The following is a 22,500-nucleotide window of genomic DNA, read 5'->3' on the forward strand; positions in this document are numbered from 1 at the left end:
TTTCTTGACTCATTCGTCACATCTAAATTGAAGCTGGCTTGCTACTGCCCGTAGGCTACACACAAGCGATCCTGCATCGCAATGTTGCTGGTATAGTTTTATAGTGGTCAAGATATGGGGGATAACCAGATATATAGGAGAGGTGATTAACCAAATATAGGATAAGCGATTCTCCAGGTGGAGGGTGTTAAACACCTAGGGGAGGTGTTAACCAGATATAGGGGTGGGCGGGTTAACCAGCTGGGGAGGGCGTTAACCAGTATTGTTGGAGGAGGTTCCAGTCATTTAGCTTAGCGGTGTGTGGTGGTCAGTGGAGATCAATAAATATAAAGATGAGAAAGAGGAGACGTATAGCATCCTCATCACACCATCGATTTCCTGTAGGAACAGGAAGGAGCAAGAAGCCATGCACTCCCCTGACTTTCCAGGAAGTCAGCAGTTCATTGACAAAGTGTTTCAGGAACAGTTGGTCACGTCTTAAAGACAGTCACAGGACGACCTCTGGCTAGAGTATGTGCACCCATACTTTATTCATATCTCTCCAACTCTCTATCCATCTCCCAGATATATATCCATCTATCTATATATCCAACCTCCCATGTATCCATCTATCTTCCACCATATCTATCTATCCACATATATCCATCTATCTATTCATCCATCTATATAGATATCATCTATCCGTCCTCCCACATTTCTATCTATCTAGTTTCTATCTATATTCCTACATATCTATCCATATCCATTCATCTCTTCCGAGAATAATTTAGTTTGATGTTTTGATGGGTCGAGACGTATAAAGTGACTTGTCTGCTGCTCAGTAGTTAAAGTTCACACCCACATTTACAGTGTCTATAATTAACCATCCAGCATACATATTTACATGTCTCGTGTATAACTATGTAGCGATCAACCACCAGCACAACGCCTGTGTTCTGCCTCCCTCTAGAGGCGGACGTTAGGCTTGCAACGCTCCGTCTGCTAAAAGAAAGGAACCATTTTAAGTTGTCTTCTTTGCACAGTGATTACATGAAGCATTTACAACAGGATTACGACGATCGTTAACAGCCATGGAAAAACCCTTAACGACTTATAAACATTTATCTAGAGACCAAACAAAGACCATTATAATGAACTTAAGCATTCAAATTGTAATGTTTCACCCAGCTGCCTTCTGGATTGGGACCAAGCCACAATGGGACAGGATAGTATAAGAATAAAAATAAGGAGTTTTTTTTACGTGAATGATAATTCTATGATTCCTTATTTTCATGACATTTCACATGGATATATTACAGTGTCGACCCGATGATAGCTGGAGTGAGCTGTAAATGTACCCTGTTGGACAGACAGACCGAAACAGCCAGGCAGACAGGCAGGCAGGCAGGCAGGCAGACAGACAGGCAGACAGACAGACAGGGCTCCAGCCATCATTGGAGTGTCTGTTATTGGTTGGGAGTTCTCCAATAACGAGCGTCAGAGCACCCACCTGTCCGGTCAAGTCCCAGGGAACTGTGATCTGGCTAGTTAACTAGATGAACCTTCTGGTTCTTCAGTTAGCCATCTTAACCAAGTTAACGTTCCGACTGGTTAGCAACCCTAACCAGGTTAAAAAGGGGAACTATGGGAGAACAGCGTTAAATAATTTATATATATTCTAATATATATATATATATATATATAGATAATATATGTTCCCTGTGGCTTTCACAAGAGGACGACAGCACTCTCCTCAGACATCCTCTCCCTGGGGCAGGAAGTGGTGTCCTGGGGCAGGAAGTGATGCCGTCGTTCTGTTGGCCAGGTGATGTTGTCAGGGATACCGATCTTCAACTAGGGATGTGATCCAAAACACCTTGACGTGGTTATTAGTATAACTTGCCGACTGTCACATTTTAAAGCTTTTAAAGTACTTCTTATTAAAATCCATTTTCTTGTTTTGTCCTGTTTGTCTCTGTCTGTGTCTGTCCTGTATGTCAAACTTTTGCATTTTAATATTTTAATGACTTCATTTTCTATCTTTTTTCTATACTATTCTTATTTTCCTTATTGTCATTGATATGTTGAATTTCTAATGTTTCTCACCCAATATAATATCATATAATAAACCCTACATAATATAACATAATAAACGTAACATGAAACCTGTAAACACCCTTAAACAATTTAAATGAACTGAACTTAACTAATATAATAACATCCAACAATATAAAACCTTTAAACATTGTAAACGGACTAAACTGTGAATACACAATATGAAACCTCTAAACACCCTAAAACACTTTAAATCAACCAACCAAAAACGAATACGTAAATAAATAAACGATACAACATGAAATATGAATATGAATACATGAATATAACATGAACCCCCTCAACACGCCATCTGATGTTTTGGTTTAGCGAGCGCTGACTACGACAAGTCTCGTAGTCTGACCAACGTCTCGGGGGGCTCCTCCCTGCGTCTGGCCCCCATCAGCAGCCCCTCCTACGAGCCCCCCGCCCCCCTGCACCGCTGCCGATCCCCCATCCCCTCCATCCTGTAGCCCCCGCTCCCATTGGACCAGGCGCACTGGAGGGTTAGCTGATTGGACAAGGTCTAAAGCGGTTGGATGAGGAGCTTAGCAGTGGGTTATCTGGTCCCTGATTGGTGGAGGATTTGAGGAGTGGGTTATTGGCGTGACGGAGGAGTTCGGCCGTTGGGGGATTGATTAGATGTCGGGTGGAGCGGTGGGTCCCCTTCACGAGCGCAGTTGAGGAGGAGGCCGCGGAAACAAGCAGCAATAAGACGACGTGACTCTGAAGAAAGACAAACACGATGGTGTGCCATGCATGCATCAGGCTAGCTGATGAACATATTAGCAGGTTTTAGCTCTAGCTAGGAATGCATGTTTTTTTTTTTAATTCTCGTAAGAAATGTATGAAAAAAAAGTTCTGATTTGGATAGAACCTTAAACGGCTACCAATGGTAGAACCCACAGTAAAACATGTGCTGTGATGTGTTTTTTAAATAAGTGTGTCATGCTTTCTGGACCAAATCCATGACCAGTAACTCTAGACCTTGTCCATAGATAGACAGATTGAAGTTAGGTCTCATTCGATCACACGAAAACTCTTTGAGCATTAAGGTACATTTCACGTGATATGGTGTCATAGGTATTATGACTGAGGGTTGCTTCACAGGCCATGTGCCGGGGTGTGATGTCATAGGTCATGTGGAGTCAGGTGGTGTCACAGGTCTTGTGACACGCCGCAATATCATAGAGCAAAAGGACCAGGTCTCAGAGGGTTACATCCCAGAAGCTATCGGTTCTTTTGCATCCTTATTGTTTATGATCCTGTAGTTGTTAATTGGCTTACCTCCGAAAAACATTGATCAGCCTTAGATTTGACGTTCTCTTTTAGCATATTTTTCTATTCACCACAGAAATAAAGAAAAGGTTTCTGTATAAAATTAACCCACACACATTGCTGTTTATTTTTCATCCAAGTCTAAAATGTTATTTGATACCAAATTCCCACTAACTAGTTAACTATTATTATAAAACCAAATTATTTTTAAAAAGTATGTACTATTAGGTAGGTAGTACATACAATAGTGTTATAATTAATTTTGTCCACATGAGTTTGTTTTACCAAAACTTTCGTATTTTTGAATTGTTCTATTTTGTTTATAATGTAATAATATAAACATTTATGAATAAAAAAAAACCCTCATAAAATCGAGCAATTTCAAACTATAGTAGTTTGATCATATAATAATTTATATTCCTCTTGCAACTTCCATGTAACAGATATCATTCAAATCCCATGATATCAAATGATCAAGCAAAAAGAAAAAAAAAGAAATACATACATTCATATATGCAATATACATGCAATATACATTGATGCTGGAAATGCACTGTGTCCATATATGTAAATAACCAGATCTATTTTTAACCTTAAGAGTGCACAGACCTAATAGGCAGTTGACTTGTAATGTCTGCTTTCTGTGTTACCATCTAAATGTATTGACGGGTTTCAATGTCATGAGCCACACGATCAACATGATCGCGACTTCTTGATAGTATGTTTTACAAAAGTGATTTTGATTTTTGGAAAAGTTCTGTAAGTATTTGACTTGTGTTGTCCGTGTGTACTTCTCTGTTCTTTGGATATTTATAGCAAATGTTTGTTCTTCAGTTTTCTTGTTCTTGTTCCTTTTTCTTGTACCAATGCATAATGATCTGTTAAATCTGAGCTGTATGGAGAGTTGGGGGTTTCAGTTGAAGCTCTTTTGTTTAAAGACATATATGTGCTTCCAAGATAATGAGCTTCTCTTATGTGGAGAGTGTTTCCATCTTGTATGCAAGCTTGATGTGTGAATCCTTTACTGACAACAACATGTAATGTTTGTATAGTGTGTAGAAGTCATTTTTGAGAAACAAACATGACTAGCATCTGGAGAGAAACCATCACAATATAACACATCTGGCAACAAAACAACACTATATTACACATCTGGAGACAAAACAACACTAGTTATACATCTGGCAGCAAACCATCACTATATTACACATCTGGAGACAATGTGTTGCTTACATCCCATGATCTATCATCTACAGATGCATTTGTTGTTTGATCGCCCATTAGTGCACATTTGGTGTAATGACACCTTTTGAGTAGGTTGAGCAAACGGTTTGCAACAACGATTCACACATATCACGCAGAAGCATGTTGAGGCCTTCAGCCTTTCAATAGTCACGACACAAAGAGAGTTTCCCTTAAGTTGAATGAATGTATTTTTTGAGAGCTACCTGAATATGTAGATATTTAATGCACCATAGTGCTACATCGCCATGCTCTCATATACACATGATATCAAATGGTGAAATCATCAAATAAAAAAACGCACAAATGCCATTGGCTATCTCTTCCAACAAGGATTCAGATCTCATCCTTAAAATATTGTTGATATTGAAACACTAGGTAACTGTAAAATAGGTTTAGAATGTCATCACTTGTAGATCTTCAAATGAGGCTGCTACAAGGACTTTTTAATTAATTTGTCTGTAAGGGAATGATTTCGCAGTGGTCACAGTACAATGTTCCTAACTTGGATTATCACACAGACACCCCCTTCATTTGAACATTGAACATCTGTCATTTGCAATGTAAAGTGTTCATATTAGCAACGGATTGTACTTCAAATAGAGTGCATTGTAAGATGATGGTTAGAGTGAGTTTAAGTCACCCTGGGAATTCTGAAAGCTGTTAAAAGACCTCTATGAGGCCCACGTAGGCACTGATGTCAATATGAAGAACCCAGAGTAACCGGCTAGACTCAGCCAGCAATTCTTGCTCGATGGCTGGTTCTAACTAGAATGTATAATTCTAAACGTTAAAGATCGATATTAAAATCCTATACAATATATAGTTGAATTTGTTTGTATTCAGTGTTTTTCCATATTCGTTTTTCAAGTATTGCTGACATCACTCCTCTGAGTGTTGGTAAAATGTTTCTAAACATATAGAAATGGACGGCCGGCACACACTTCATGTGAAGCGACCTCGTTAGTGCTGCTAATGTTTCACCAATTCGGCAATTATAACTCACATCAGTGATTGTAAATCTGTAACCCTAGGGTCATCTAAAGATATTTTGGCACCGTCATGGTTGCCATGGTGACATCTCACCCACGCCGGGTGGATCACCTCGGATAACGTACAGGTTACCAACACTTGGAGCTACTGTCCTGCCTTGTTACCAATTATTTATGTTTGGGAACTGTTCCAGTTCTTCAAGACTTCTGTACTCGTGATGAAGGTGGAAGAGCTGTTAAGACAGACGGGTGGATGGTCTTTGCGTTCTGTAATGTTCACGGATGGATGGATGAAGTAATGCAGGATGGATGGATGAGTACTGTCGATGGAGGGATGAATGAATACTGTTGACGGATGAATATTGTCTCATTGTGTGTCTTGTGTCTGTAATGTCCACTCCAACTTTCCTTGTTGTTGAGACGTGTGTTTGACTCTCATGAGCCCAGTCACCCAGCTTGTGCAGGTAATGGTTACCCTGCACTATCACGCGATCCACAATCCTCACTTTATACTACTACAGAACCACTACAGGAACACGCTCCATATCAAATTACCCTTTAAACCACACATAGCACACCCAATACTCCACTTTACCATACCAAACACTACTCAAACTATGTCATACTCCGCAAATACAACTACAGTCACAAACTCCAGACGCATGCAGGGTTTACCGTTCATGTCAGTAACAAAGTCAATAACTAATCGATCTGAACTGAACACTCCACAACTGAACAACTAAGTAATTTGCTGATCCACATGTATTAAAAGTTTATAACAAACCCGTTCACACCAAGGTCAAGCTGTTTATTAACTGCGTAATAACAACTGACAAATGAGAGGGAGACTGGGACGATGGCAGGGGTGAGCTGAAGACTAAATGTTGTGTCCTCCTTGTGTCCACAGTGTTGAGTTTCTAGTGGTTCCTTCTAACGAGGGCAGATGGATGGAGAGTCCTCGCTGGGCCCGACCTGAGGGACCAGAGCCCTGGCTGGAGACAAGAGACCATCTGCACGCCTTCTTACCAAAACCAACCAACTAAATTATCATCAGAATGGAGAATCTTCACCCTCACTTTCCACCTTCTCCAGCGTTCTCCAGGACATCCCGACAGACTTTGCACTCACTCACTTTGGGAGAAAGAGACTTCCTGTCACATGAAACATTTTGAAAGACATCACGCGCAGTTCCGTGCTCCATCTTGCAGCAGAATGACGGACTGACCCACTGAGCAACTTCCCCCCCATCATTGTAGCATCTCCGCTAACAAACTGTAGCATTTGTTGACTGGGAACTCTTGTTCGTTGTCCTCAACAGCTTGGCGGGAGGATTTTATGCATTGGGAGATGTTGGAGATGGTATTCTCCACCTAAACTATTTCATTCACATGTCGAATCGTACGTGAGTGACAGAGAAACAGTCTTAACTCTCAGAACTTTCAATGTCCCATAAGATATTTTTCCATCAACTTGGTAAAAACAAAACAGACACAACCTACACACAAACGACCCTATATGTATGTATATATATTTATATATATATAATATATATATGTATATGTGTGTGTGTATGATGTGGAAATGCCATCGCGATGCCCCACATTTACATTCATATCCAGCGAGGAGTTCCCTCCTTCTGGTAAAAACCAAGTCTTCCATCCGCTTCCGATACACTCGCGTCCAGAAAAACATAGCGCTCAACTGCACTAAGCACCAACCCTCATGTAGCATCTGCACCAAACACAGCCCTGACCGCGCCTGATTTATCACAACATATGCAACTAGAGGATAAGCCTGGCATTCTCTGTCTCTCATGTGGCGATGTGTACCCTACCTACCTGCCTGGTGGTGGGCACGGGAGTCTTAATGTTTTTGCTCCACCCTCCCCTTCCCCAGAAATACGCACATGATAGACAATGTCCGACAGCCTCGCTCACATCAATCACAAGGAGAAGAGATGAAGGAGACAAAGCTCATAGATCCCATACCACACGGCGAGAAGGACACTGCCACGTCCTACCTAGGAGTCAATCTTCTCAAATGGGCCAATCATGAGGAACGATTCACCTTGACAGGAAGCCTACACTGCCAATGAGGCACCAGAACCCCTGAGACACCTACTGCCCCTGTCTCTCTCTTGCCCCCTAGCTGCCAGAGGCTGCTCCAGAGCTAGTCTAGCCTACGGTGAGGAGATGATGGACGACCAAGGGAAACCCTCCAGGGAAGCCCTCCAGGGAGACGCTCCGGAGACGATGGGACCAAGACCAGAGCGTAACAGGATAAAGGATATGTACAAAGAGAACATTTATATTTTAATAAACTAAAGGCTGGGATATCTGAGGAAGATTGACAGCAGCACATGAGAAAGAAAAAAACAAAACAAAGAAAAATATGCTTACTTTAGTGATTAACTAAGTTGGCGACCAACATGAGAGGAGAAGGATGTTGAAAGCGTAGTAAGAAGTTCCCCTGGAAAGTGGAAGTTTCAACGCTCCTGAGTATGAACAAGACCCTGACACAAAACAAATGGTTAAAAGAACAAAAGATAATGCATTTTTCTAACTTTGGTAACCAGCATGACTACACTGCATGCCTGTCTTTCCTGCAAGCCCTTAGCTGAACACAAGGGGTGCTAGAGACACAAAAAATATATACAAAAATGAATTTAAAAAAATGTTATATGCAATTAATGTTAAAAAAAGATTATAAAGAAAGAGAAGAGCTATATTTTGTTTTGAAAAGTAAACAATGTGAATATTGAAACATGTGTGTTTAAACAATGTTTTGTTCAATGAAATCTCTGCTATTACTGCCCCTCATGTTCTCATGTAGACTGTGTTCCGAGTTGTGCTCATTCAATCAAAAGGATCGTCAACCCTTTAGCGCACCATAGCATCCTACAGCTGGGAGGACCCCTGGCGTAGCAGCAGCAGCTACTTCATCCTTTACTCTATCTGCTTTTTCCTTTGGCAATAATAAACAAGCGTTGTCATTTGATTGTAGCACGGCCAGAGGAGGTACGCTAGTCATCTCAGCAGCGACCAGTGGGGGGGGGGGGGCTTTGTCCCCGGCCCCTTCCCCTTCCCCGAGAGGTTGGGAGAAGAGGTGAACGTATCCAATCACTGGCCAGTGTCTGGTCACAGGTGGTAACCTATTGGTCCATAGTCAAGAGAGATTTTCGGTTTGCATGGAACCGGCTGTTGTTCCTATCGTGTTGAGAGGACTCAGGTGTTGTAGTGATTGCTGTGGACGTCGCTGGTTGGCTGGTATTTTTCTTACTCATCAATTCTAGTATATAATGATAACGTGAACACCTCACAGTGATGCATGCGTTGTTACTTGATTGTTGACCTCTGTAGGGGGAAGTAGTTCCCGTCGCCCCCCCAGGGACTCGTTAAGAGAACACTGTGTCCCAGAGCACATCCGTCTTCCGTGGTGGGCTAACTGCCACCCCGATACCCTGGGGGGGGGGGGCGGGCGAGAGTGTGTGAAGGTAGCTCGTCTTGTGCCGTGTTCGTACGTTAGGTGGTAAGGTCCCGCATCCAACCCCCGTCGTACGTCAGGTGGTTCGGTCCTGCATCCAGTCCCATCGTCTTGTCCGTCGTCTTGCGAGCTGGCAGCTCCCCGCGTCACATGACACAATCATGCAAGCACCCGTCATAGCGACCAAGAGCTTCCAAACTGATGTCACTGAGGTACTTTATAAAGGCTGCCGCCGGAGTCCACTTGGCCCAGGCTGCCTCAGCTCTGACCAGTGGTTCCCCTTGTTTCAGGTCCAGCCGTCAGGTCCCGGCAGGTCCAGGCCTGTCCCTGCTGGTCCAGAGAGTTGCTAGGATCCAAGCTACAGAGGGTGGGGTGTAGGCACGGTAGCAGCTACTGAAGGGTTTAGCCGGGTCTTCGCTGGTTGTACAGGCTCTCGATTTTTTGCTTTTACTTGGGATAAAAAATGGACCGTGGTATTTTCTGTTCCCTTTCAGATTAAAACTAGGATATCGGTTCCGACGTAGAAGGCACTCTCAGTGAGATGTGGATATCTTGGAGGTCTACGGTCTCTCTGCAGCCTGAGATCCGCATGGCAAAGTGAAGCTACCATCTCACCACTAGTCTGTTGTTGAGTCGGCCATCATGTCATTGTGCCCATGCCACAACCTGGCTCTTGTTCTATGCGTGATACTGCCATTGATTAGAATGACCGACAGTGGCTAAATGCTAAGTCTGTTTTTCATGACGAGGGGTCTAACACAGTTGTGATGTATAATCTCAGATTGGTTCCTTACCCTTTGATCAGTGTGCCTGGTTTTTTTAAACCAATTTGTTCATAGTGTGATTTACTTTTGTATGAATGTACGATCACCACCTTGTTTCCACCGACACACTGCCAGTGTGGGCCCCGGGTGCGCTCAGGGGCCCCTGTTTGAATTGTTTATGTGGAACCATGTGCCCTAGAGACTATTACTAATCCATTTCCACCAAAATTGATCATGAGGTAGTTGTTTTGGTTATGAATGTGTTTTACGTTTTTAAGAAAACGGAATACACTGGATGTAAAGGTTACATTCCCGCATAGATAAACATTCCAAATGGTAATAGTGAAACTAAAAGTGCTATTATTCACATGCATTTGTTATTATCGTAAGCATTCCAAAGATACAATGTGTTCTTGTTAACTCACATGCTGTAACCTGATGTAAGACAGACTTAGTGATTGGTCCATTTTACTGTTGCCATGGAGAATATATATGAGTGTATGTGTGTGTGTGTTGGGGGGGGGGGGGGGGGGGGAGGGGGGTAAGCGGTCACTGGTGTGTCTGAACGAGACTTATGCCGGATTTTATTTTTGAAATGTTGGATCACAAAGATGACTCGTCTAAACTGTATAAAGTATATTTCAACGGAATGTTCATGATCTATCTTTTTATATTTTGAAGAGAAAAAAACCGAAACATATCAATAAAGTGTCACAACTGAACAGATCTGGACTGAAGAGACTTATAATGTATGAATGTCAAAACTATCTAATGTGAAGCTGAATAGCAGCTGTATTCAGATGTTTTTACAAAGACATTATTCCTTAAAATCATCAAAAAGAACTTTAAATAAATGAAAAAGTAAATGGCGTGCTGGTTTGTCAAACTGTATTTTGTTTCTGTGCAGTGTCCAGGAATTAGTCAGTAATTATTAAAACACCTGTTTTCTAATAGTAATTACATAACTTAAGGCTGAGTCCTGTGTATGGTTGTATATGGTTGGGTATGGCTCGGTAATGCTAGGTGTGGTTGACCAAGGTTGGGTGGGGTTGGGGCTTGGTGGAGTACTGAAGGTGGGGTTCGGCGCAGCTCAGCGTTTCCACCGCCGACAGTACCCTTATGGTGGGGGGGGGGGGGGGCATTAGGCTCCACCATTAAGCGATTAGAAACCGTATATGCGTTGATGATGACGACTTCATGATAATTGGCTTTAAAGGAAAACTGGCCGCTATCCTGGGTTTCAAAAAGGGGGGGGGCAAAATATGCCCACTGAGCCGATATCTATGGGGGTTGTTACAACATGTTTATTTATAGTGACATTGTTGACCATCAGTTGGTATGAGAGAGTTATGTGCCCCTGTTAAAGGCATATTGTACGGGATCCAGTAATATGCACTTTTTAATATGTTGTTGAAATTGGTTTTTACATCCTGACAGCAATAAATAACTTATGGGCAATGAAAAAGAAGCGAAAAAAAACCGAATTCTGTATCTGCTATAAACCTGTTAAAATGCTTACCAATCGGAGACACTGTGCCCGGATCTAAAGAACCAATCACAAGCCTGCGCGTTCTCTCCCCTCTGTGTACGAGCCTGAGCCGGCCTGAGCGCGTTCACGGAGGGCAAAGAAAGCGTTGTTGCCATCGTAGTTCATGACAGTGGACTAGACCTAGTGAGCCTACAACGTTTACACAATGGAAGAGAAACAACTGAAGTTACCACTGCCACCGTTACTTGCCCCGGTTCATCCTTTTAAAAAGGCAAGAAAAAGAAAGACAGAAACTGAAAAGGCAGCAACAAAAAAGAAGTTGGAGACTGCTCGAGGAAAAACGAGAATAAATATTGGATTAGCTTTTCAGCGATGGCGACAGCTGAGGGAGTTGAATGGCCTGAAAAGTGACGCAATGGTTGCCGTTGAAGTAAGCCGTAAGCAGCATTAGCGCTCGTGCACGGCTCTGTGTCGAGGGGTGGGGGCAGGGAGTCCTGAAGGGTGGGGGAGGAGTTAAACGGAACTCCGAAGAGAAGCTAATTTCAAATCATGCTAGCTCTCTCACATCGTACAGTATAGCTTTAAGGTGTATTAATGTAACCAACATTAGCAAGAGCCACTGCATTCTTATGTTTGACAAGCTGCACTACGTTCATGTGACCCGAGACGCTCTTGGTGATATTTAAATCGATCTAAAGTCCGACCAGAATACAAACATCCCATTAAAGGGGACTTATTATACCACCAGGTGTGAGTGTGATTAGCCTTACAAGCAGTTTCGAAAATCTGCTTAATATGACATCCCTAGTGGGTGTGTCCACCTAGATCTGTGCTGGATAGATGAGCAATGTTTACTTCAGTCCACTGGGTAGGCTGGGAGACTGATCTATCCAGCACAGATCTAGGTGGACACGCCCACTAGTGATGTCATATTAGGCCGATTTTCGAAACGGCTTGTAAGGCTAATCACACTCACACCTGGTGGTATAATAAGTCCCCTTTAACATACGGTAAAGTCATCCTCAAGCTGCATTTTACACCCGTAAAACAACAGAATTTGTAGCCCACTTTTTGGGATGAAGGGTTATAGACAGGGTACGAGTTATAATTCCATCTCTGTGGGGAGATAGATGCGCAAGTAAATATAGGCTATTATTACACGGCTCTTCTCAATGCTGTAGAATGCTCCATTCACTTGAATGGGTCTTCCCGACTTCTGGCGGTCATTTATTTTTTTCGTAATTGACTGCTTTCAAGGAAAGTGGATTTCTTGCCTCTGATTCAAAGGCAAGTAGCCGGCAAGTAGCGATGTAATAAGCGGGATAATGTATAGAACGCCGGTCATTATCGAAAATAACCCACTTCCACCTCGCTTCGTTGTCCGGTTCGCCCTGTCTGGGCTTATTTCCCCGATAATGACTGGCTGTCTATAAATCCTCCATTACTTGACGTCAATATTACTCTGTATGTGAAAGGGATATTTGCGTAAATTTATCCTCCGGACAGCCAACGATAACTTTATCAACTTCTTGTGTGAAATAGCCTTGAACATTTTACAAAGCAAGATACCGTTGACCCCCAGTCAACACAAAATATTGGGGAAGCAAAAAAAAAGGACAGGCCATTTCACACAGGGGGCCCTATCTTGCATCCGGCGCAATTGACTTTCTACACTGACGCATGTGTCGTTGCTAGTTTGCAACTGGCGCAGAGCGTTCTTTTCCCTCCACCACAACGCGCCTGTAAATTAGGGAATGAACTTGCGCCCCAAGGGGCGGCTCGGCGAAAGGAGGAGGCGTGTTCTGGCGCAAACGTTCCCTGGTGCTGTTTTGCAGTTTCAGAAAACAATTGTGCCACAAAACAGTAAATACCTGGTTTAAAGTCAGTGGCGCGTTGTTCAGATGCTATTTTAAGGGCGCATGCATAATGTTGCTTGTGCACCTCGTGCACACACTTTGCTTCTCTCATCTACCTAGCAACACATTCTTGGGAATCATCTGTCTCATCGGAGACTGCAAACACGCTGTCAAAATATCAACTCGTCAGATTCAAATGCGCTCATGGCTCTTAAAGGGGATGGGAGCTGGCACTCTCATTGGTTTATTGCACGTCACGCCCAAACCACAACTACGGGTAATTAGGCTACTTCATACCAGCCCTTTTTAGATTTGCGCAATGCGCAAGAGTCATTTATGCGCCGGTAAAATCGCCATAGAACCGCCCACAAAGCTACTTGCGCTTGGCGCTTCTCACTTGCGTTTCAGACCGTTAAAAAATATGTTTTTATATTTAATTCATGTGTTTGTTTATTTTCTTGTTCTCAAATTCCCAGTTGGTTGGTTTACACTTCATGAATACCGAAGCCTTACAGAAAGTGCAATGCACACCTACTCACTGTCAGTCAGACAAACAGACAGACAGACACAGACAGACAGACAGACAGACAGACAGACAGACAGACAGACAGACAGACAGACAGACAGACAGACAGACAGACAGACAGACAGACCGTACGACAGGCACAAACACACACACACTCACATTCTCACACACACACACACACACACACACACACACACACACACACACACACCATCAAAGGCGTTGCAGGGACTTACAGAGCATGGTGGGAGTGTCCACTGCTCAGAGAGATAGGGTCTGATTCTAACTGTGGTTATTGTCAGTGTCCGTTGCTCATCATCCATCATGTATCTTGCTTTTTGACTTTGGTTGTATATGATTGGGTATGGCTTGGTAATGCTAGGTATGGTTAACTAGGTGTTGTTGGCTAAGGCTGGATAAGGCGAGGCATGGTTGACTTAGGCTAGGTTAGGTAGGTTTGGTTTACTAAGGTTGGGTCAGGCTTGGTATGGTTGAGGGAGATTGGGTAAGGTTGAGTAAGGCTTGTTATGATAAAGTAAGGTTGGCTAAGGCTTGGTAAAGTTGATTAAGGTTGGCCTCTGGTTAAGGGCAGGCCATGGATAGGGCTAGGTCTGGGTAAGGTGGGCCTCCCCATGGATAGCCCTCCGTCCCCATGCTAGAGCGAGTTGGGGAAGCCGGACATTTGATAGGCTGAGTGAAGGTTCTACCAGCCCATGACCAACAGACATGGAGGGAGGGGTCTTCTTTAGATTGAATTTCAACAAGACAGCATTCTCAAATATTTTTCAAGACATACGTGATACAGAGAGCCAAAGAGCAACGCTGGGAGAAGAGAGTCTTCGGGACGTACAACATGATGACAGACTGACAGAGAAAAAGGACGACAGCCCTTCAGCAAACAGCACAATGTGCCTCGTCTGCCGGACGTCTGAGTGCAAGTGAGTGTTCCTCTAAAGTTTTAGTAGAGTAGTTTCAGTATTAAGGCTTTAAATTCACTACAACAAACTGTTGTGCTGTTCTCAAGTTCAATGAGCAATATTCTTTCCCAAGAACTAGACTTCAGAAATCCAGATAATACTTAAGCTATACTCAACATACATTATATCTGATATCATAAAAATGTATAATTTATTAAAAGTAACCTCCTGTCACCTCTCCTTAAAACATGTGAATATATTCAGGGAACTAGTCAAACCCGAGGAAAGGGTTTGACCTCAAAGTCAAAGTTAAAGTCAGCTCAGTGTTCCCCCCAGCACTGTATGGTTCAGGCGGCCGCCTTAACAACAATATCGCCCCGCCTTGACTACCAATGTATAAAAGATTTTTCATTTTGCATCAAGAAAGTACAAAAGTCCTGTAGGGAAAGAAAACAGACTTCCATCAGGTACAAAAAATAAAGATAAATAATGCATCGGTGATACTGCTCAAAACAATAATCGTTGAAACTGAAACGCTCACCGAAGACTGCAGGGCCACGAGACCCCCCCCCCCCCCCCCCCCATGCTCTTTGACCACCTTGACTAAGACATTTTCTGGGGTAATACTGCTTATTGTCATCTCCAAAATATGTGCCAGACAAACAGAGGAATCGAAATTTCGTTTATCTCCGACCCACTCTGCAATAAGGAGAAAAAAATCGGTTCAATTTGTTAGGAATTAATCTGATGGGTCTAATGTTACTCTGGGAAAGGTTCCGGTTTGTCTAAAGGACCGGAAGGTTCTCTTACATGTCTTTTGCTGGGCTTGCAGACTTCCTGTGTAGCTAAACCCAGGGGTTCAAAAGAAGAAGGGGAAAGGAGCGAGGAGACCCTCCCAGAGCGCGGACAGCATGGAGAACAGCGAGAGGGGAGATGAAGGCGAGGGTCCGGACCCGGGAGGAGCTGCTAGAGACAGCGAGGCGGAGAAGCACAAGCAGTTGAAGGAGAAGCTCAACAGCCAGGAGAAGGGCGAGCAGGAGATCACAGTGTGCCAGAAGGAGAGGAGCTCTCCTGGCTCTGTGTGGCGCAGTGGCTTGACGCTGAGCGAGAGGTTGGCCATCAACGTGTCGGGGATGCGCTACGAGACCCAGCTACGGACTCTCGCCCAGTTCCCCGACTCGCTGCTGGGAGATCCCCGGCGCCGCCTGCCCTACTTCGACCCGCTCCGCAACGAGCTCTTCCTGGACCGCAACCGCTCCTGCTTCGACGCGATCCTCTACTTCTACCAGTCGGGAGGGCGGCTCCGCCGGCCCGCCAACGTGCCTCTGGACATCTTCCTGGAAGAGGTGAGGTTCTACGAGCTGGGAGAGGAGGTCGTGATCCGGTTCAAGGCGGACGAGGGCTTCGCCCGGGTGGTTGAGAGGCCCCTGCCCGCCACCCGCATCCAGAGGAGGCTCTGGATGCTGTTTGAGCACCCAGAGTCGTCCTCGGGGGCGCGCATCATTGCCATCGTTAGCGTGCTGGTGATTGTGGTGTCCATCCTCATCTTCTGCCTGGAGACGCTGCCGGAATTTAGGAACGAGAAGGAGGCGAGGGAGGTACAATGTCTACACTACCTAGCCAGCGCATCCCCGCCTGTTGGCGAGGCATTCCCCCTGTGTGTAGGATACAGTGTTTACAGGAGGAAGCATGCTGTATACCGTCAGGCCGTAGCGGGACCAAACAGCCAACTCAGAATAGACACAGCCCGTCATGTTGGGGAACTCTTGTTTCACCTGGACATGTTTGTACTTGAACACAGGACCATTATCTGAGGGACAACATGGGTGACGACAGTCATGGGCCCATCGGAGACAGGGCAACTTCTGAAAAACATAAAGTTGTCTTCCCAAATAAAAAAAATATATTCCTGAATTTAAACATATATTAAATAGAAGCAGACTCCACTTTTGAAACACTTCCCATATAAACACAACACCTTTTAGAGGTCTTGTTTATGCTCCCTCATGTGTCCTGCCCAGCGGTCTGAACTGTTGCAAACATGATTGGCGCGTTATATCTCTATGCCTATTTTCGCAGAGTGAATGGCGCAGTATTTGTGAATGTGTGGTCTGTCAGACAGACAAATATGTTAAGCGATGGCCTAAAGTGATTTGTTCATATGTATTTTAGGCTAATATTAATGGCTGTGTGTCTGTTACAGCAGATCATTTCATATACGTCGGTGATATTGCAGATGTCCCCTCCAGAAAATACTCTTGAATGAATTCCATGTTTGTTGTAATGAGATCTGTGCCTTCGACTACAGTAGTCACGGGCATTCACCACTAGGTTAAAATGGATGTCATTGGAGGTGGACACTGGCTGTACGTATGGCCAGATAATTTTAGTCAGCTGTTAAACGTGATCTGCTGGGATATGGTAAGGGAAGGCAGCCCAGGGATCAGACTACAAATAAAGAGAAAGAGAGAGAGAGAGAGAGAGAGAGAGAGAGAGAGAGAGAGAGAGAGAGAGAGAGAGAGAGAGAGAGAGAGAGAGAGAGAGAGAGAGAGAGAGTGAGAGAGAGAGACAGAGAGAGAGAGAGAGAGAGAGAGAGAGAGATCCTAAAATGAGTAAAGGTCAGTATGAGTGAAAGTGTAGAGCAGCGGCTACTAGTGTGTTCAGAAGCTCTGCGGGTCTTAAGTAGTTCTTGCGGGATGAGTAGCAGTCTTGTGGCTTGTTAACACCTACTGCAGCCAGCTCCCGCACATATCTTCTACACCAAGCTAACTAACTACCACATCGAAAAACATAGCTATGGCAAAAAAGGCTTCCTAGATACTACACCAAGCTACCTAGCTAAGCTAAGCACCAAGCTACCGTATCAAGCTATCTAGAAACTTAACCTAGCTCATAACATATAGCTACAGTGCTAGCTACTGAACGAAGCTACCTAGCTACTACACAGAGCTAGCTAAATACAACTGCAAGCTACTGAACTGAGGTACCTAGCTGCTGCAAGGAGTAGTGTAAGAGATAGCTTAAATAGACAGCCAGAAATAGATAAATAGATGGGATAGTCATGAAGAGATAGAGAGATGGGCGAGAGGAAGGATTGAGATGAGGTTCGTGATTGGCACGAGACACTCATGTTTCTGCTAGGAGAGTGTGAAAGAGTTGAGATTAACGAGAGACAAGTCACATTGCTGTTGGGAGAGAGAGTGAAAATGGGCAAGAGACACTCATGTTTCTGCTGGAAGGGAGGGAGGACACGAGAGAGTAAGAGAGCGGGAGAGATCTCTCTCACGGGGCTATTCATAGTAGAGGAGAGACCAGGAAGCTGATCAACACATAGACACCTGCTGTTTTACCACACTTAGGCCTTCACCACATAGAGCAGAATGTTAAAAAAATGGAATAGGTAGAATAACAACAGACAAATAAAAATATGATTCTAGGATCAGTTGCACTTTAAACTTTAAGGATTTACACCCCCGTAATGAACAAACATTGCTGTAACTGTTGACCTGTAACTGAAGAACACCCTCTCCCTGACTTCTGACCTGCAGGAATACTTCTACAAGTACCACACTCTACCAAAGAACATCTCAGAGAGCATGCCCCTGCCCTCGAGCGCGTTCCACGACCCCTTTTTCCTGGTGGAGTCAATGTGCATCTGCTGGTTCTCCTTCGAGCTCCTCATGCGCTTCGCTTCCGCACCCAGCAAGACGCTCTTCTTCAAGGACGTGATGAACATCATCGACTTCAGCGCCATCCTGCCCTACTTTGTCACCCTGTGCACGGAGCTGGCCAAGGACAACGACGCGACGCCCGCGGGCTCGCTGGCCATCATCAGGGTCATCCGTCTGGTGCGGGTCTTCAGGATCTTCAAGCTTTCCCGGCACTCCAAGGGTCTCCAGATCCTTGGCCAGACCCTCCGGGCTAGCATGAGAGAGCTGGGCCTGCTCATCTTCTTCCTCTTCATCGGAGTGATCATTTTCTCCAGCGCCATCTACTTCGCCGAGGCCGACTACGCCGAGACCACCTTCGTCAGCATCCCGCACGCCTTTTGGTGGGCGGTGGTCACCATGACGACCGTGGGCTACGGGGACATGACCCCCGCGACGATGTGGGGCAAGCTGGTGGGCTCAATGTGCGCCATCGCCGGCGTGCTCACCATCTCGCTGCCGGTGCCCGTGATCGTGTCCAACTTCAGCTACTTCTACCACCGCGAGACAGAGTCCGAAGACAACACAGAGTACAACCACATCAGCCCCTCTCCATGGGAGGGGGAGGAGGAAGAGCTGGAGGAGCCCAGGGAAGAGGAAGGAGACTACCACGGCATGGAGGCCATCTGTCAGGGGAACGCCGGTGAGCCACTAGCAAATCAAGTCTGAGTTACAGGGTTACCCACAATGCATCAGGCATGGCCAGCTACAGAAAAGCTAACAGGATGAGGAGAAGGAGACTGACATGTATCCAGACTCCAAGACTTTTCACTTTTGCATGTATGGCTCAAAAATGGATGGCCATTGAAAAGAGACTTCAAATGAACTGTCGGATAAGAGTTCCTCTTTTGAATAAATGTGAATAAATTGGTTGCAGTAAATTGGGAAATTGAAGGACAAATACACTACTAAATAGTGCGTGTGATTGTTGGTGTGGGAGTGTGGGTGAAACCAAAAAAGGCTTATTGAATTCCTGCGCAATGACAAATGTCTTAGAAAAGTTAGCTTAACGTTTTGAGTGTAAATAACATGGGTGGTCAACCATTACCACCATAAGCCTTCTGCCGGATAACTTAAACAACCTCAGCATTCTTCATTATGAGATGTGAACATATAGTTATCGGCATATTAAGTACATATTAAGCTCATGCAAATGGAGATGTGGTCTTAATATTGTGCACTGTAGCACTGCTCAGTGCGCTGTTAAAACATGAAATCTGTATGTTTGATTGTTGAAATCAACATTTGTAATAACGATTTTATTTTAATAATTTACTAAACTCACCTTACCACTCGCTTTTTTACTTAACCATAGTTAGATGTTTATTTTGGACTTTTGAAGTTAAAAGTTTTCGCCACATTCAATAACACAAAACCAAAAGGTTTATCAGGTTTTAAATCATATATCATTGTGTATCATATTATATGAATATCAAAATGTTTGTTTAAAGTAATTGAAACCATGTATTATATGTTTCAAGCTTTCATCTTTTAATAAATAAAACAGTTCTAATTGTATACTCCATTCCTACATAAATATATGGATAAAGGTGTAGATTATTGGATAGGATATAGAGTAAAATATGTCATTATTACTGGCTCTCTCTCTATGAAGCCTAGTTGTGAAAAGAGAAGTGAGGTTACCTCCAAACAAAAGGTATGTTTAATACTGAAACTGATAACAGTGTTGAATCCAGTTTCAGTCGTTATTAAATCAGTTCAATGCTGCTCACAGCTTGTGAGGATGCCCACATTGCACTGTAGCTACCAGAAAGCAGGCAAGTAAAACTAAACAATTAGATGCTACAACAAAAGCTAGCAGGATTTTTATAAATCCTGAGGCTGCCACAAAAATGGCTGGAAATGTAAACATAACGTAGCCCCCTACGACACACAAAAAAAGAAAGAAAACCGTTTGTCTCCTTCAACATTCATCATCCATTAATTTACATATTTAAATTACGCAACTCACTCACCAGGACAGAAGTGGTAAAAGTGTGTATTTTCCTCTGTTTAATTGGATAGTAGTTGTCTGGCGAACTCATATCAAAATGACAGATAGGCTAACCGTCGCTCCACGGCGTTCTAACCGATGAGGCATCTCTTTGAGCTTGCAGCCAATCACATTAACCCATTTATTCAAATTATTTTAAATGGTAAGGTAATATCACGGTATGATCTGCCCCGTGGGGTTCAGCGCTCCCCTGTGGCAGCAGTGTCACTAGAATAAAACAGGACTTATTTCCGCCAGAGGGCGTTACAACCCCCATTCCCGCCTCTTCTCCTAAATAGACAGGCTGCTTGAACTCGCGATGTTGTCGGGCCGGCTGTTATGTCCTTATGGTAGGCTAATCTCCTTTAAATAAAATTATATTGTCCACACTAGATAATAATATAAATAGTAGTATTATGTTTTTAAACCGCGAAGTGTACACCAGAAAGCTTCTAAATTATTATTGAGATGTCACACACAAATACACCATTTAAAACCATTTGTTCACATGTATTATCTTTAAAAACAAAAACAAAAGCAAACAGAGAAAACAACATTTCTTACAAAATCAGAAATACATTAAATCGCCAATAATGTAGAATAGAAAAATACAAAAATAAACATAAATATGTGTAATTCTATAAATTATTTCTCATAAAAATAATCCTGAATAATTTAATTCAAGTATTAGGAAGTAGGTCCTGTACCAATGTCAGCATCGAACACAAAAAAAAACACTTTTTGAACAGTTGGGGGCCTGGCTTTGGTGTTTAGGTGTCCATGGAGAAGGCCGGGCTGAGGAGCGAACCCAGACCCATCCCCAGGGGGTCTTCAGAGTCCAGGTTCAGGGCCTGGGCTGTCTGGGGGGCCTCGGCGACCCTCTCCTCTGACAGACTGCTCCTCAGCGGGAGGAACCTGCTGAAGCGCAGCCCCTGTCTCCCTGGGGAGTGTCTCGGCGCCAGCGAAATAGGAAGTCTGTGGTGCACGGACAGGAAGTGGGTGTAGCCGTCCTCAAGGATGACCTCTCTGAAGGTGCAGTCGGACTCTGTGTACTGTCTCTGGAGATAAAGGCAGGGGTTGGTTAGTGAACACAGAGACAGGTCGTTAAAGAGCAGGTATAGGGGTTAGACAGTTATAGAGACAGGGCACTAAGAAGCAGGTTGGGGTTAGACAGTGTATATAGAGACAGGCCCTTAAGGAGCAGGTAGGGGTTAGACAGTGAATACAGAGACAGGCCCTTAAGGAGCAGGTAGGGGTTAGACAGTGAATACAGAGACAGGCCCTTAAGGAGCAGGTAGGGGTTAGACAGTTATAGAGACAGGGCACTAAGAAGCAGGTTGGGGTTAGACAGTGTATATAGACACAGGCCCTTAAGGAGCAGGTAGGGGTTAGACAGTGAATACAGAGACAGGCCCTTAAGGAGCAGGTAGGGGTTAGACAGTGAATACAGAGAACAGTCAAGGAGCACTTAGGGGTTGGACTCACCTGTCCTGTCAGGTGACCTGCCCTGTCCACACACAGGTAGAGAGAGGAGAGGCGCGCTCTGATGACCGTATCGCCTGCTCTGACCGACCTCAGCTCCAGAACACCTGCAGCACACAGACAGACGCACCCTGTGTCAGCTGGGTCCACTACCGTCCTGTAGATGCTTTTAGGCCCTCCCACCTGGGATGGGGGGGGGGGCGGAGCTTCACCAACTTACTGAGCGGCGTCTGAGCAGCACTTCCTGTCACCTGACCGTCCGGGCTCATCTCCAGGAACAGCCCCCTCCGGTGGCTCTCTGCGGAAACACAGAAACACGCTCAGTCCGCTGGGACGCAGGCCGGGCCCCGGGCCCCGGGCCGGTGTGTCGGCGGCGGCGTGGTTACCGTGGTTACCTGTGTAGAGGTGTCTCTCCCTGACCTGGTCGCCCAGCCACAGCAGGGGGCCGGAGTCGGGGACGTAGAAGGAGAGGCCGAGCTGGAGGAGGGTGGCGAGGAGGAGGAGGGTGGAGGGCAGAGGAGAGGAAGGACGTGTGAACATTTAGAAGACGGGAGCACACAAGGTGCCGTATCAATTAAAAAAAAGGAACGAATATAAAGTGATGAGAGGAATAACATGGATGGCAGCGCAGTACGGTGGACGCGTGAGAGGGTCCTTGGGTTCTAAAGCGAGGGAGAGTTGGGTCCTTTTTAAAGGGT

General features: G+C 44.5%; 3 protein-coding genes across 4 annotated transcripts in view; 2 read left to right on the forward strand and 1 right to left on the reverse strand.

The window, feature by feature from the left end:
* The window catches only part of LOC130371930 (potassium voltage-gated channel subfamily C member 1-like), a 14,704-nt gene extending 7,614 nt beyond the window's left edge, over nucleotides 1-7,090 (forward strand). Inside the window, exon 3 of the mRNA XM_056577812.1 lies at nucleotides 6,493-7,090. Coding sequence (XP_056433787.1) covers nucleotides 6,493-6,506 — 14 coding nt within the window. The 3' untranslated portion in view covers nucleotides 6,507-7,090. The remainder of the gene's footprint in view (nucleotides 1-6,492) is intronic.
* Nucleotides 7,091-14,350: 7,260 nt separating this feature from the next.
* Nucleotides 14,351-19,832, forward strand: LOC130371750 (potassium voltage-gated channel subfamily A member 7-like). 2 transcript variants are annotated; one of them, XM_056577613.1, is made up of 3 exons: nucleotides 14,351-14,641; nucleotides 15,453-16,218; nucleotides 18,169-19,832. In XM_056577613.1, exons 2-3 carry the CDS (start codon nucleotides 15,532-15,534, stop codon nucleotides 18,994-18,996), a joined length of 1,515 nt encoding a protein of 504 aa, XP_056433588.1. In that variant the 5' UTR covers nucleotides 14,351-14,641; nucleotides 15,453-15,531; the 3' UTR covers nucleotides 18,997-19,832. The 2 variants fall into 2 exon arrangements, with proteins under 2 accessions (XP_056433588.1, XP_056433589.1); XM_056577614.1 differs by having other exon boundaries at nucleotides 14,353-14,641; nucleotides 15,453-15,966; nucleotides 18,169-19,826.
* A 1,258-nt stretch (nucleotides 19,833-21,090) lies between these two features.
* On the reverse strand, nucleotides 21,091-22,342 carry fgf21 (fibroblast growth factor 21). The gene is made up of 4 exons (XM_056577580.1): nucleotides 22,198-22,342; nucleotides 22,023-22,100; nucleotides 21,806-21,909; nucleotides 21,091-21,378 (listed from the first exon to the last, which is right to left on the reverse strand). Exons 1-4 carry the CDS (start codon nucleotides 22,340-22,342, stop codon nucleotides 21,091-21,093), a joined length of 615 nt encoding a protein of 204 aa, XP_056433555.1.
* Between the last annotated feature and the right edge of the window lie 158 nt (nucleotides 22,343-22,500).

Source organism: Gadus chalcogrammus, chromosome 18 (genome assembly GCF_026213295.1).
Source record: "Gadus chalcogrammus isolate NIFS_2021 chromosome 18, NIFS_Gcha_1.0, whole genome shotgun sequence".
Classification (NCBI taxonomy): domain Eukaryota; kingdom Metazoa; phylum Chordata; class Actinopteri; order Gadiformes; family Gadidae; genus Gadus; species Gadus chalcogrammus.

What these genes read in the sequence shown, in the direction of transcription:
- LOC130371750 (XM_056577613.1), top strand. Translation starts at nt 15,532, where the DNA reads ATGGAGAACAGCGAGAGGGGAGATGAAGGCGAGGGTCCGGACCCGGGA. An exon ending in ACGAGAAGGAGGCGAGGGAG is followed by an intron (nt 16,219 to 18,168) that starts GTACAATGTCTA and finishes TCTGACCTGCAG; the next exon opens with GAATACTTCTACAAGTACCA.
- fgf21 (XM_056577580.1), bottom strand. Translation starts at nt 22,342, where the DNA reads ATGTTCACACGTCCTTCCTCTCCTCTGCCCTCCACCCTCCTCCTCCTC. An exon ending in TGCTGCTCAGACGCCGCTCA is followed by an intron (nt 21,910 to 22,022) that starts GTAAGTTGGTGA and finishes TGTGTGCTGCAG; the next exon opens with GTGTTCTGGAGCTGAGGTCG. An exon ending in CAGGTCACCTGACAGGACAG is followed by an intron (nt 21,379 to 21,805) that starts GTGAGTCCAACC and finishes CTTTATCTCCAG; the next exon opens with AGACAGTACACAGAGTCCGA.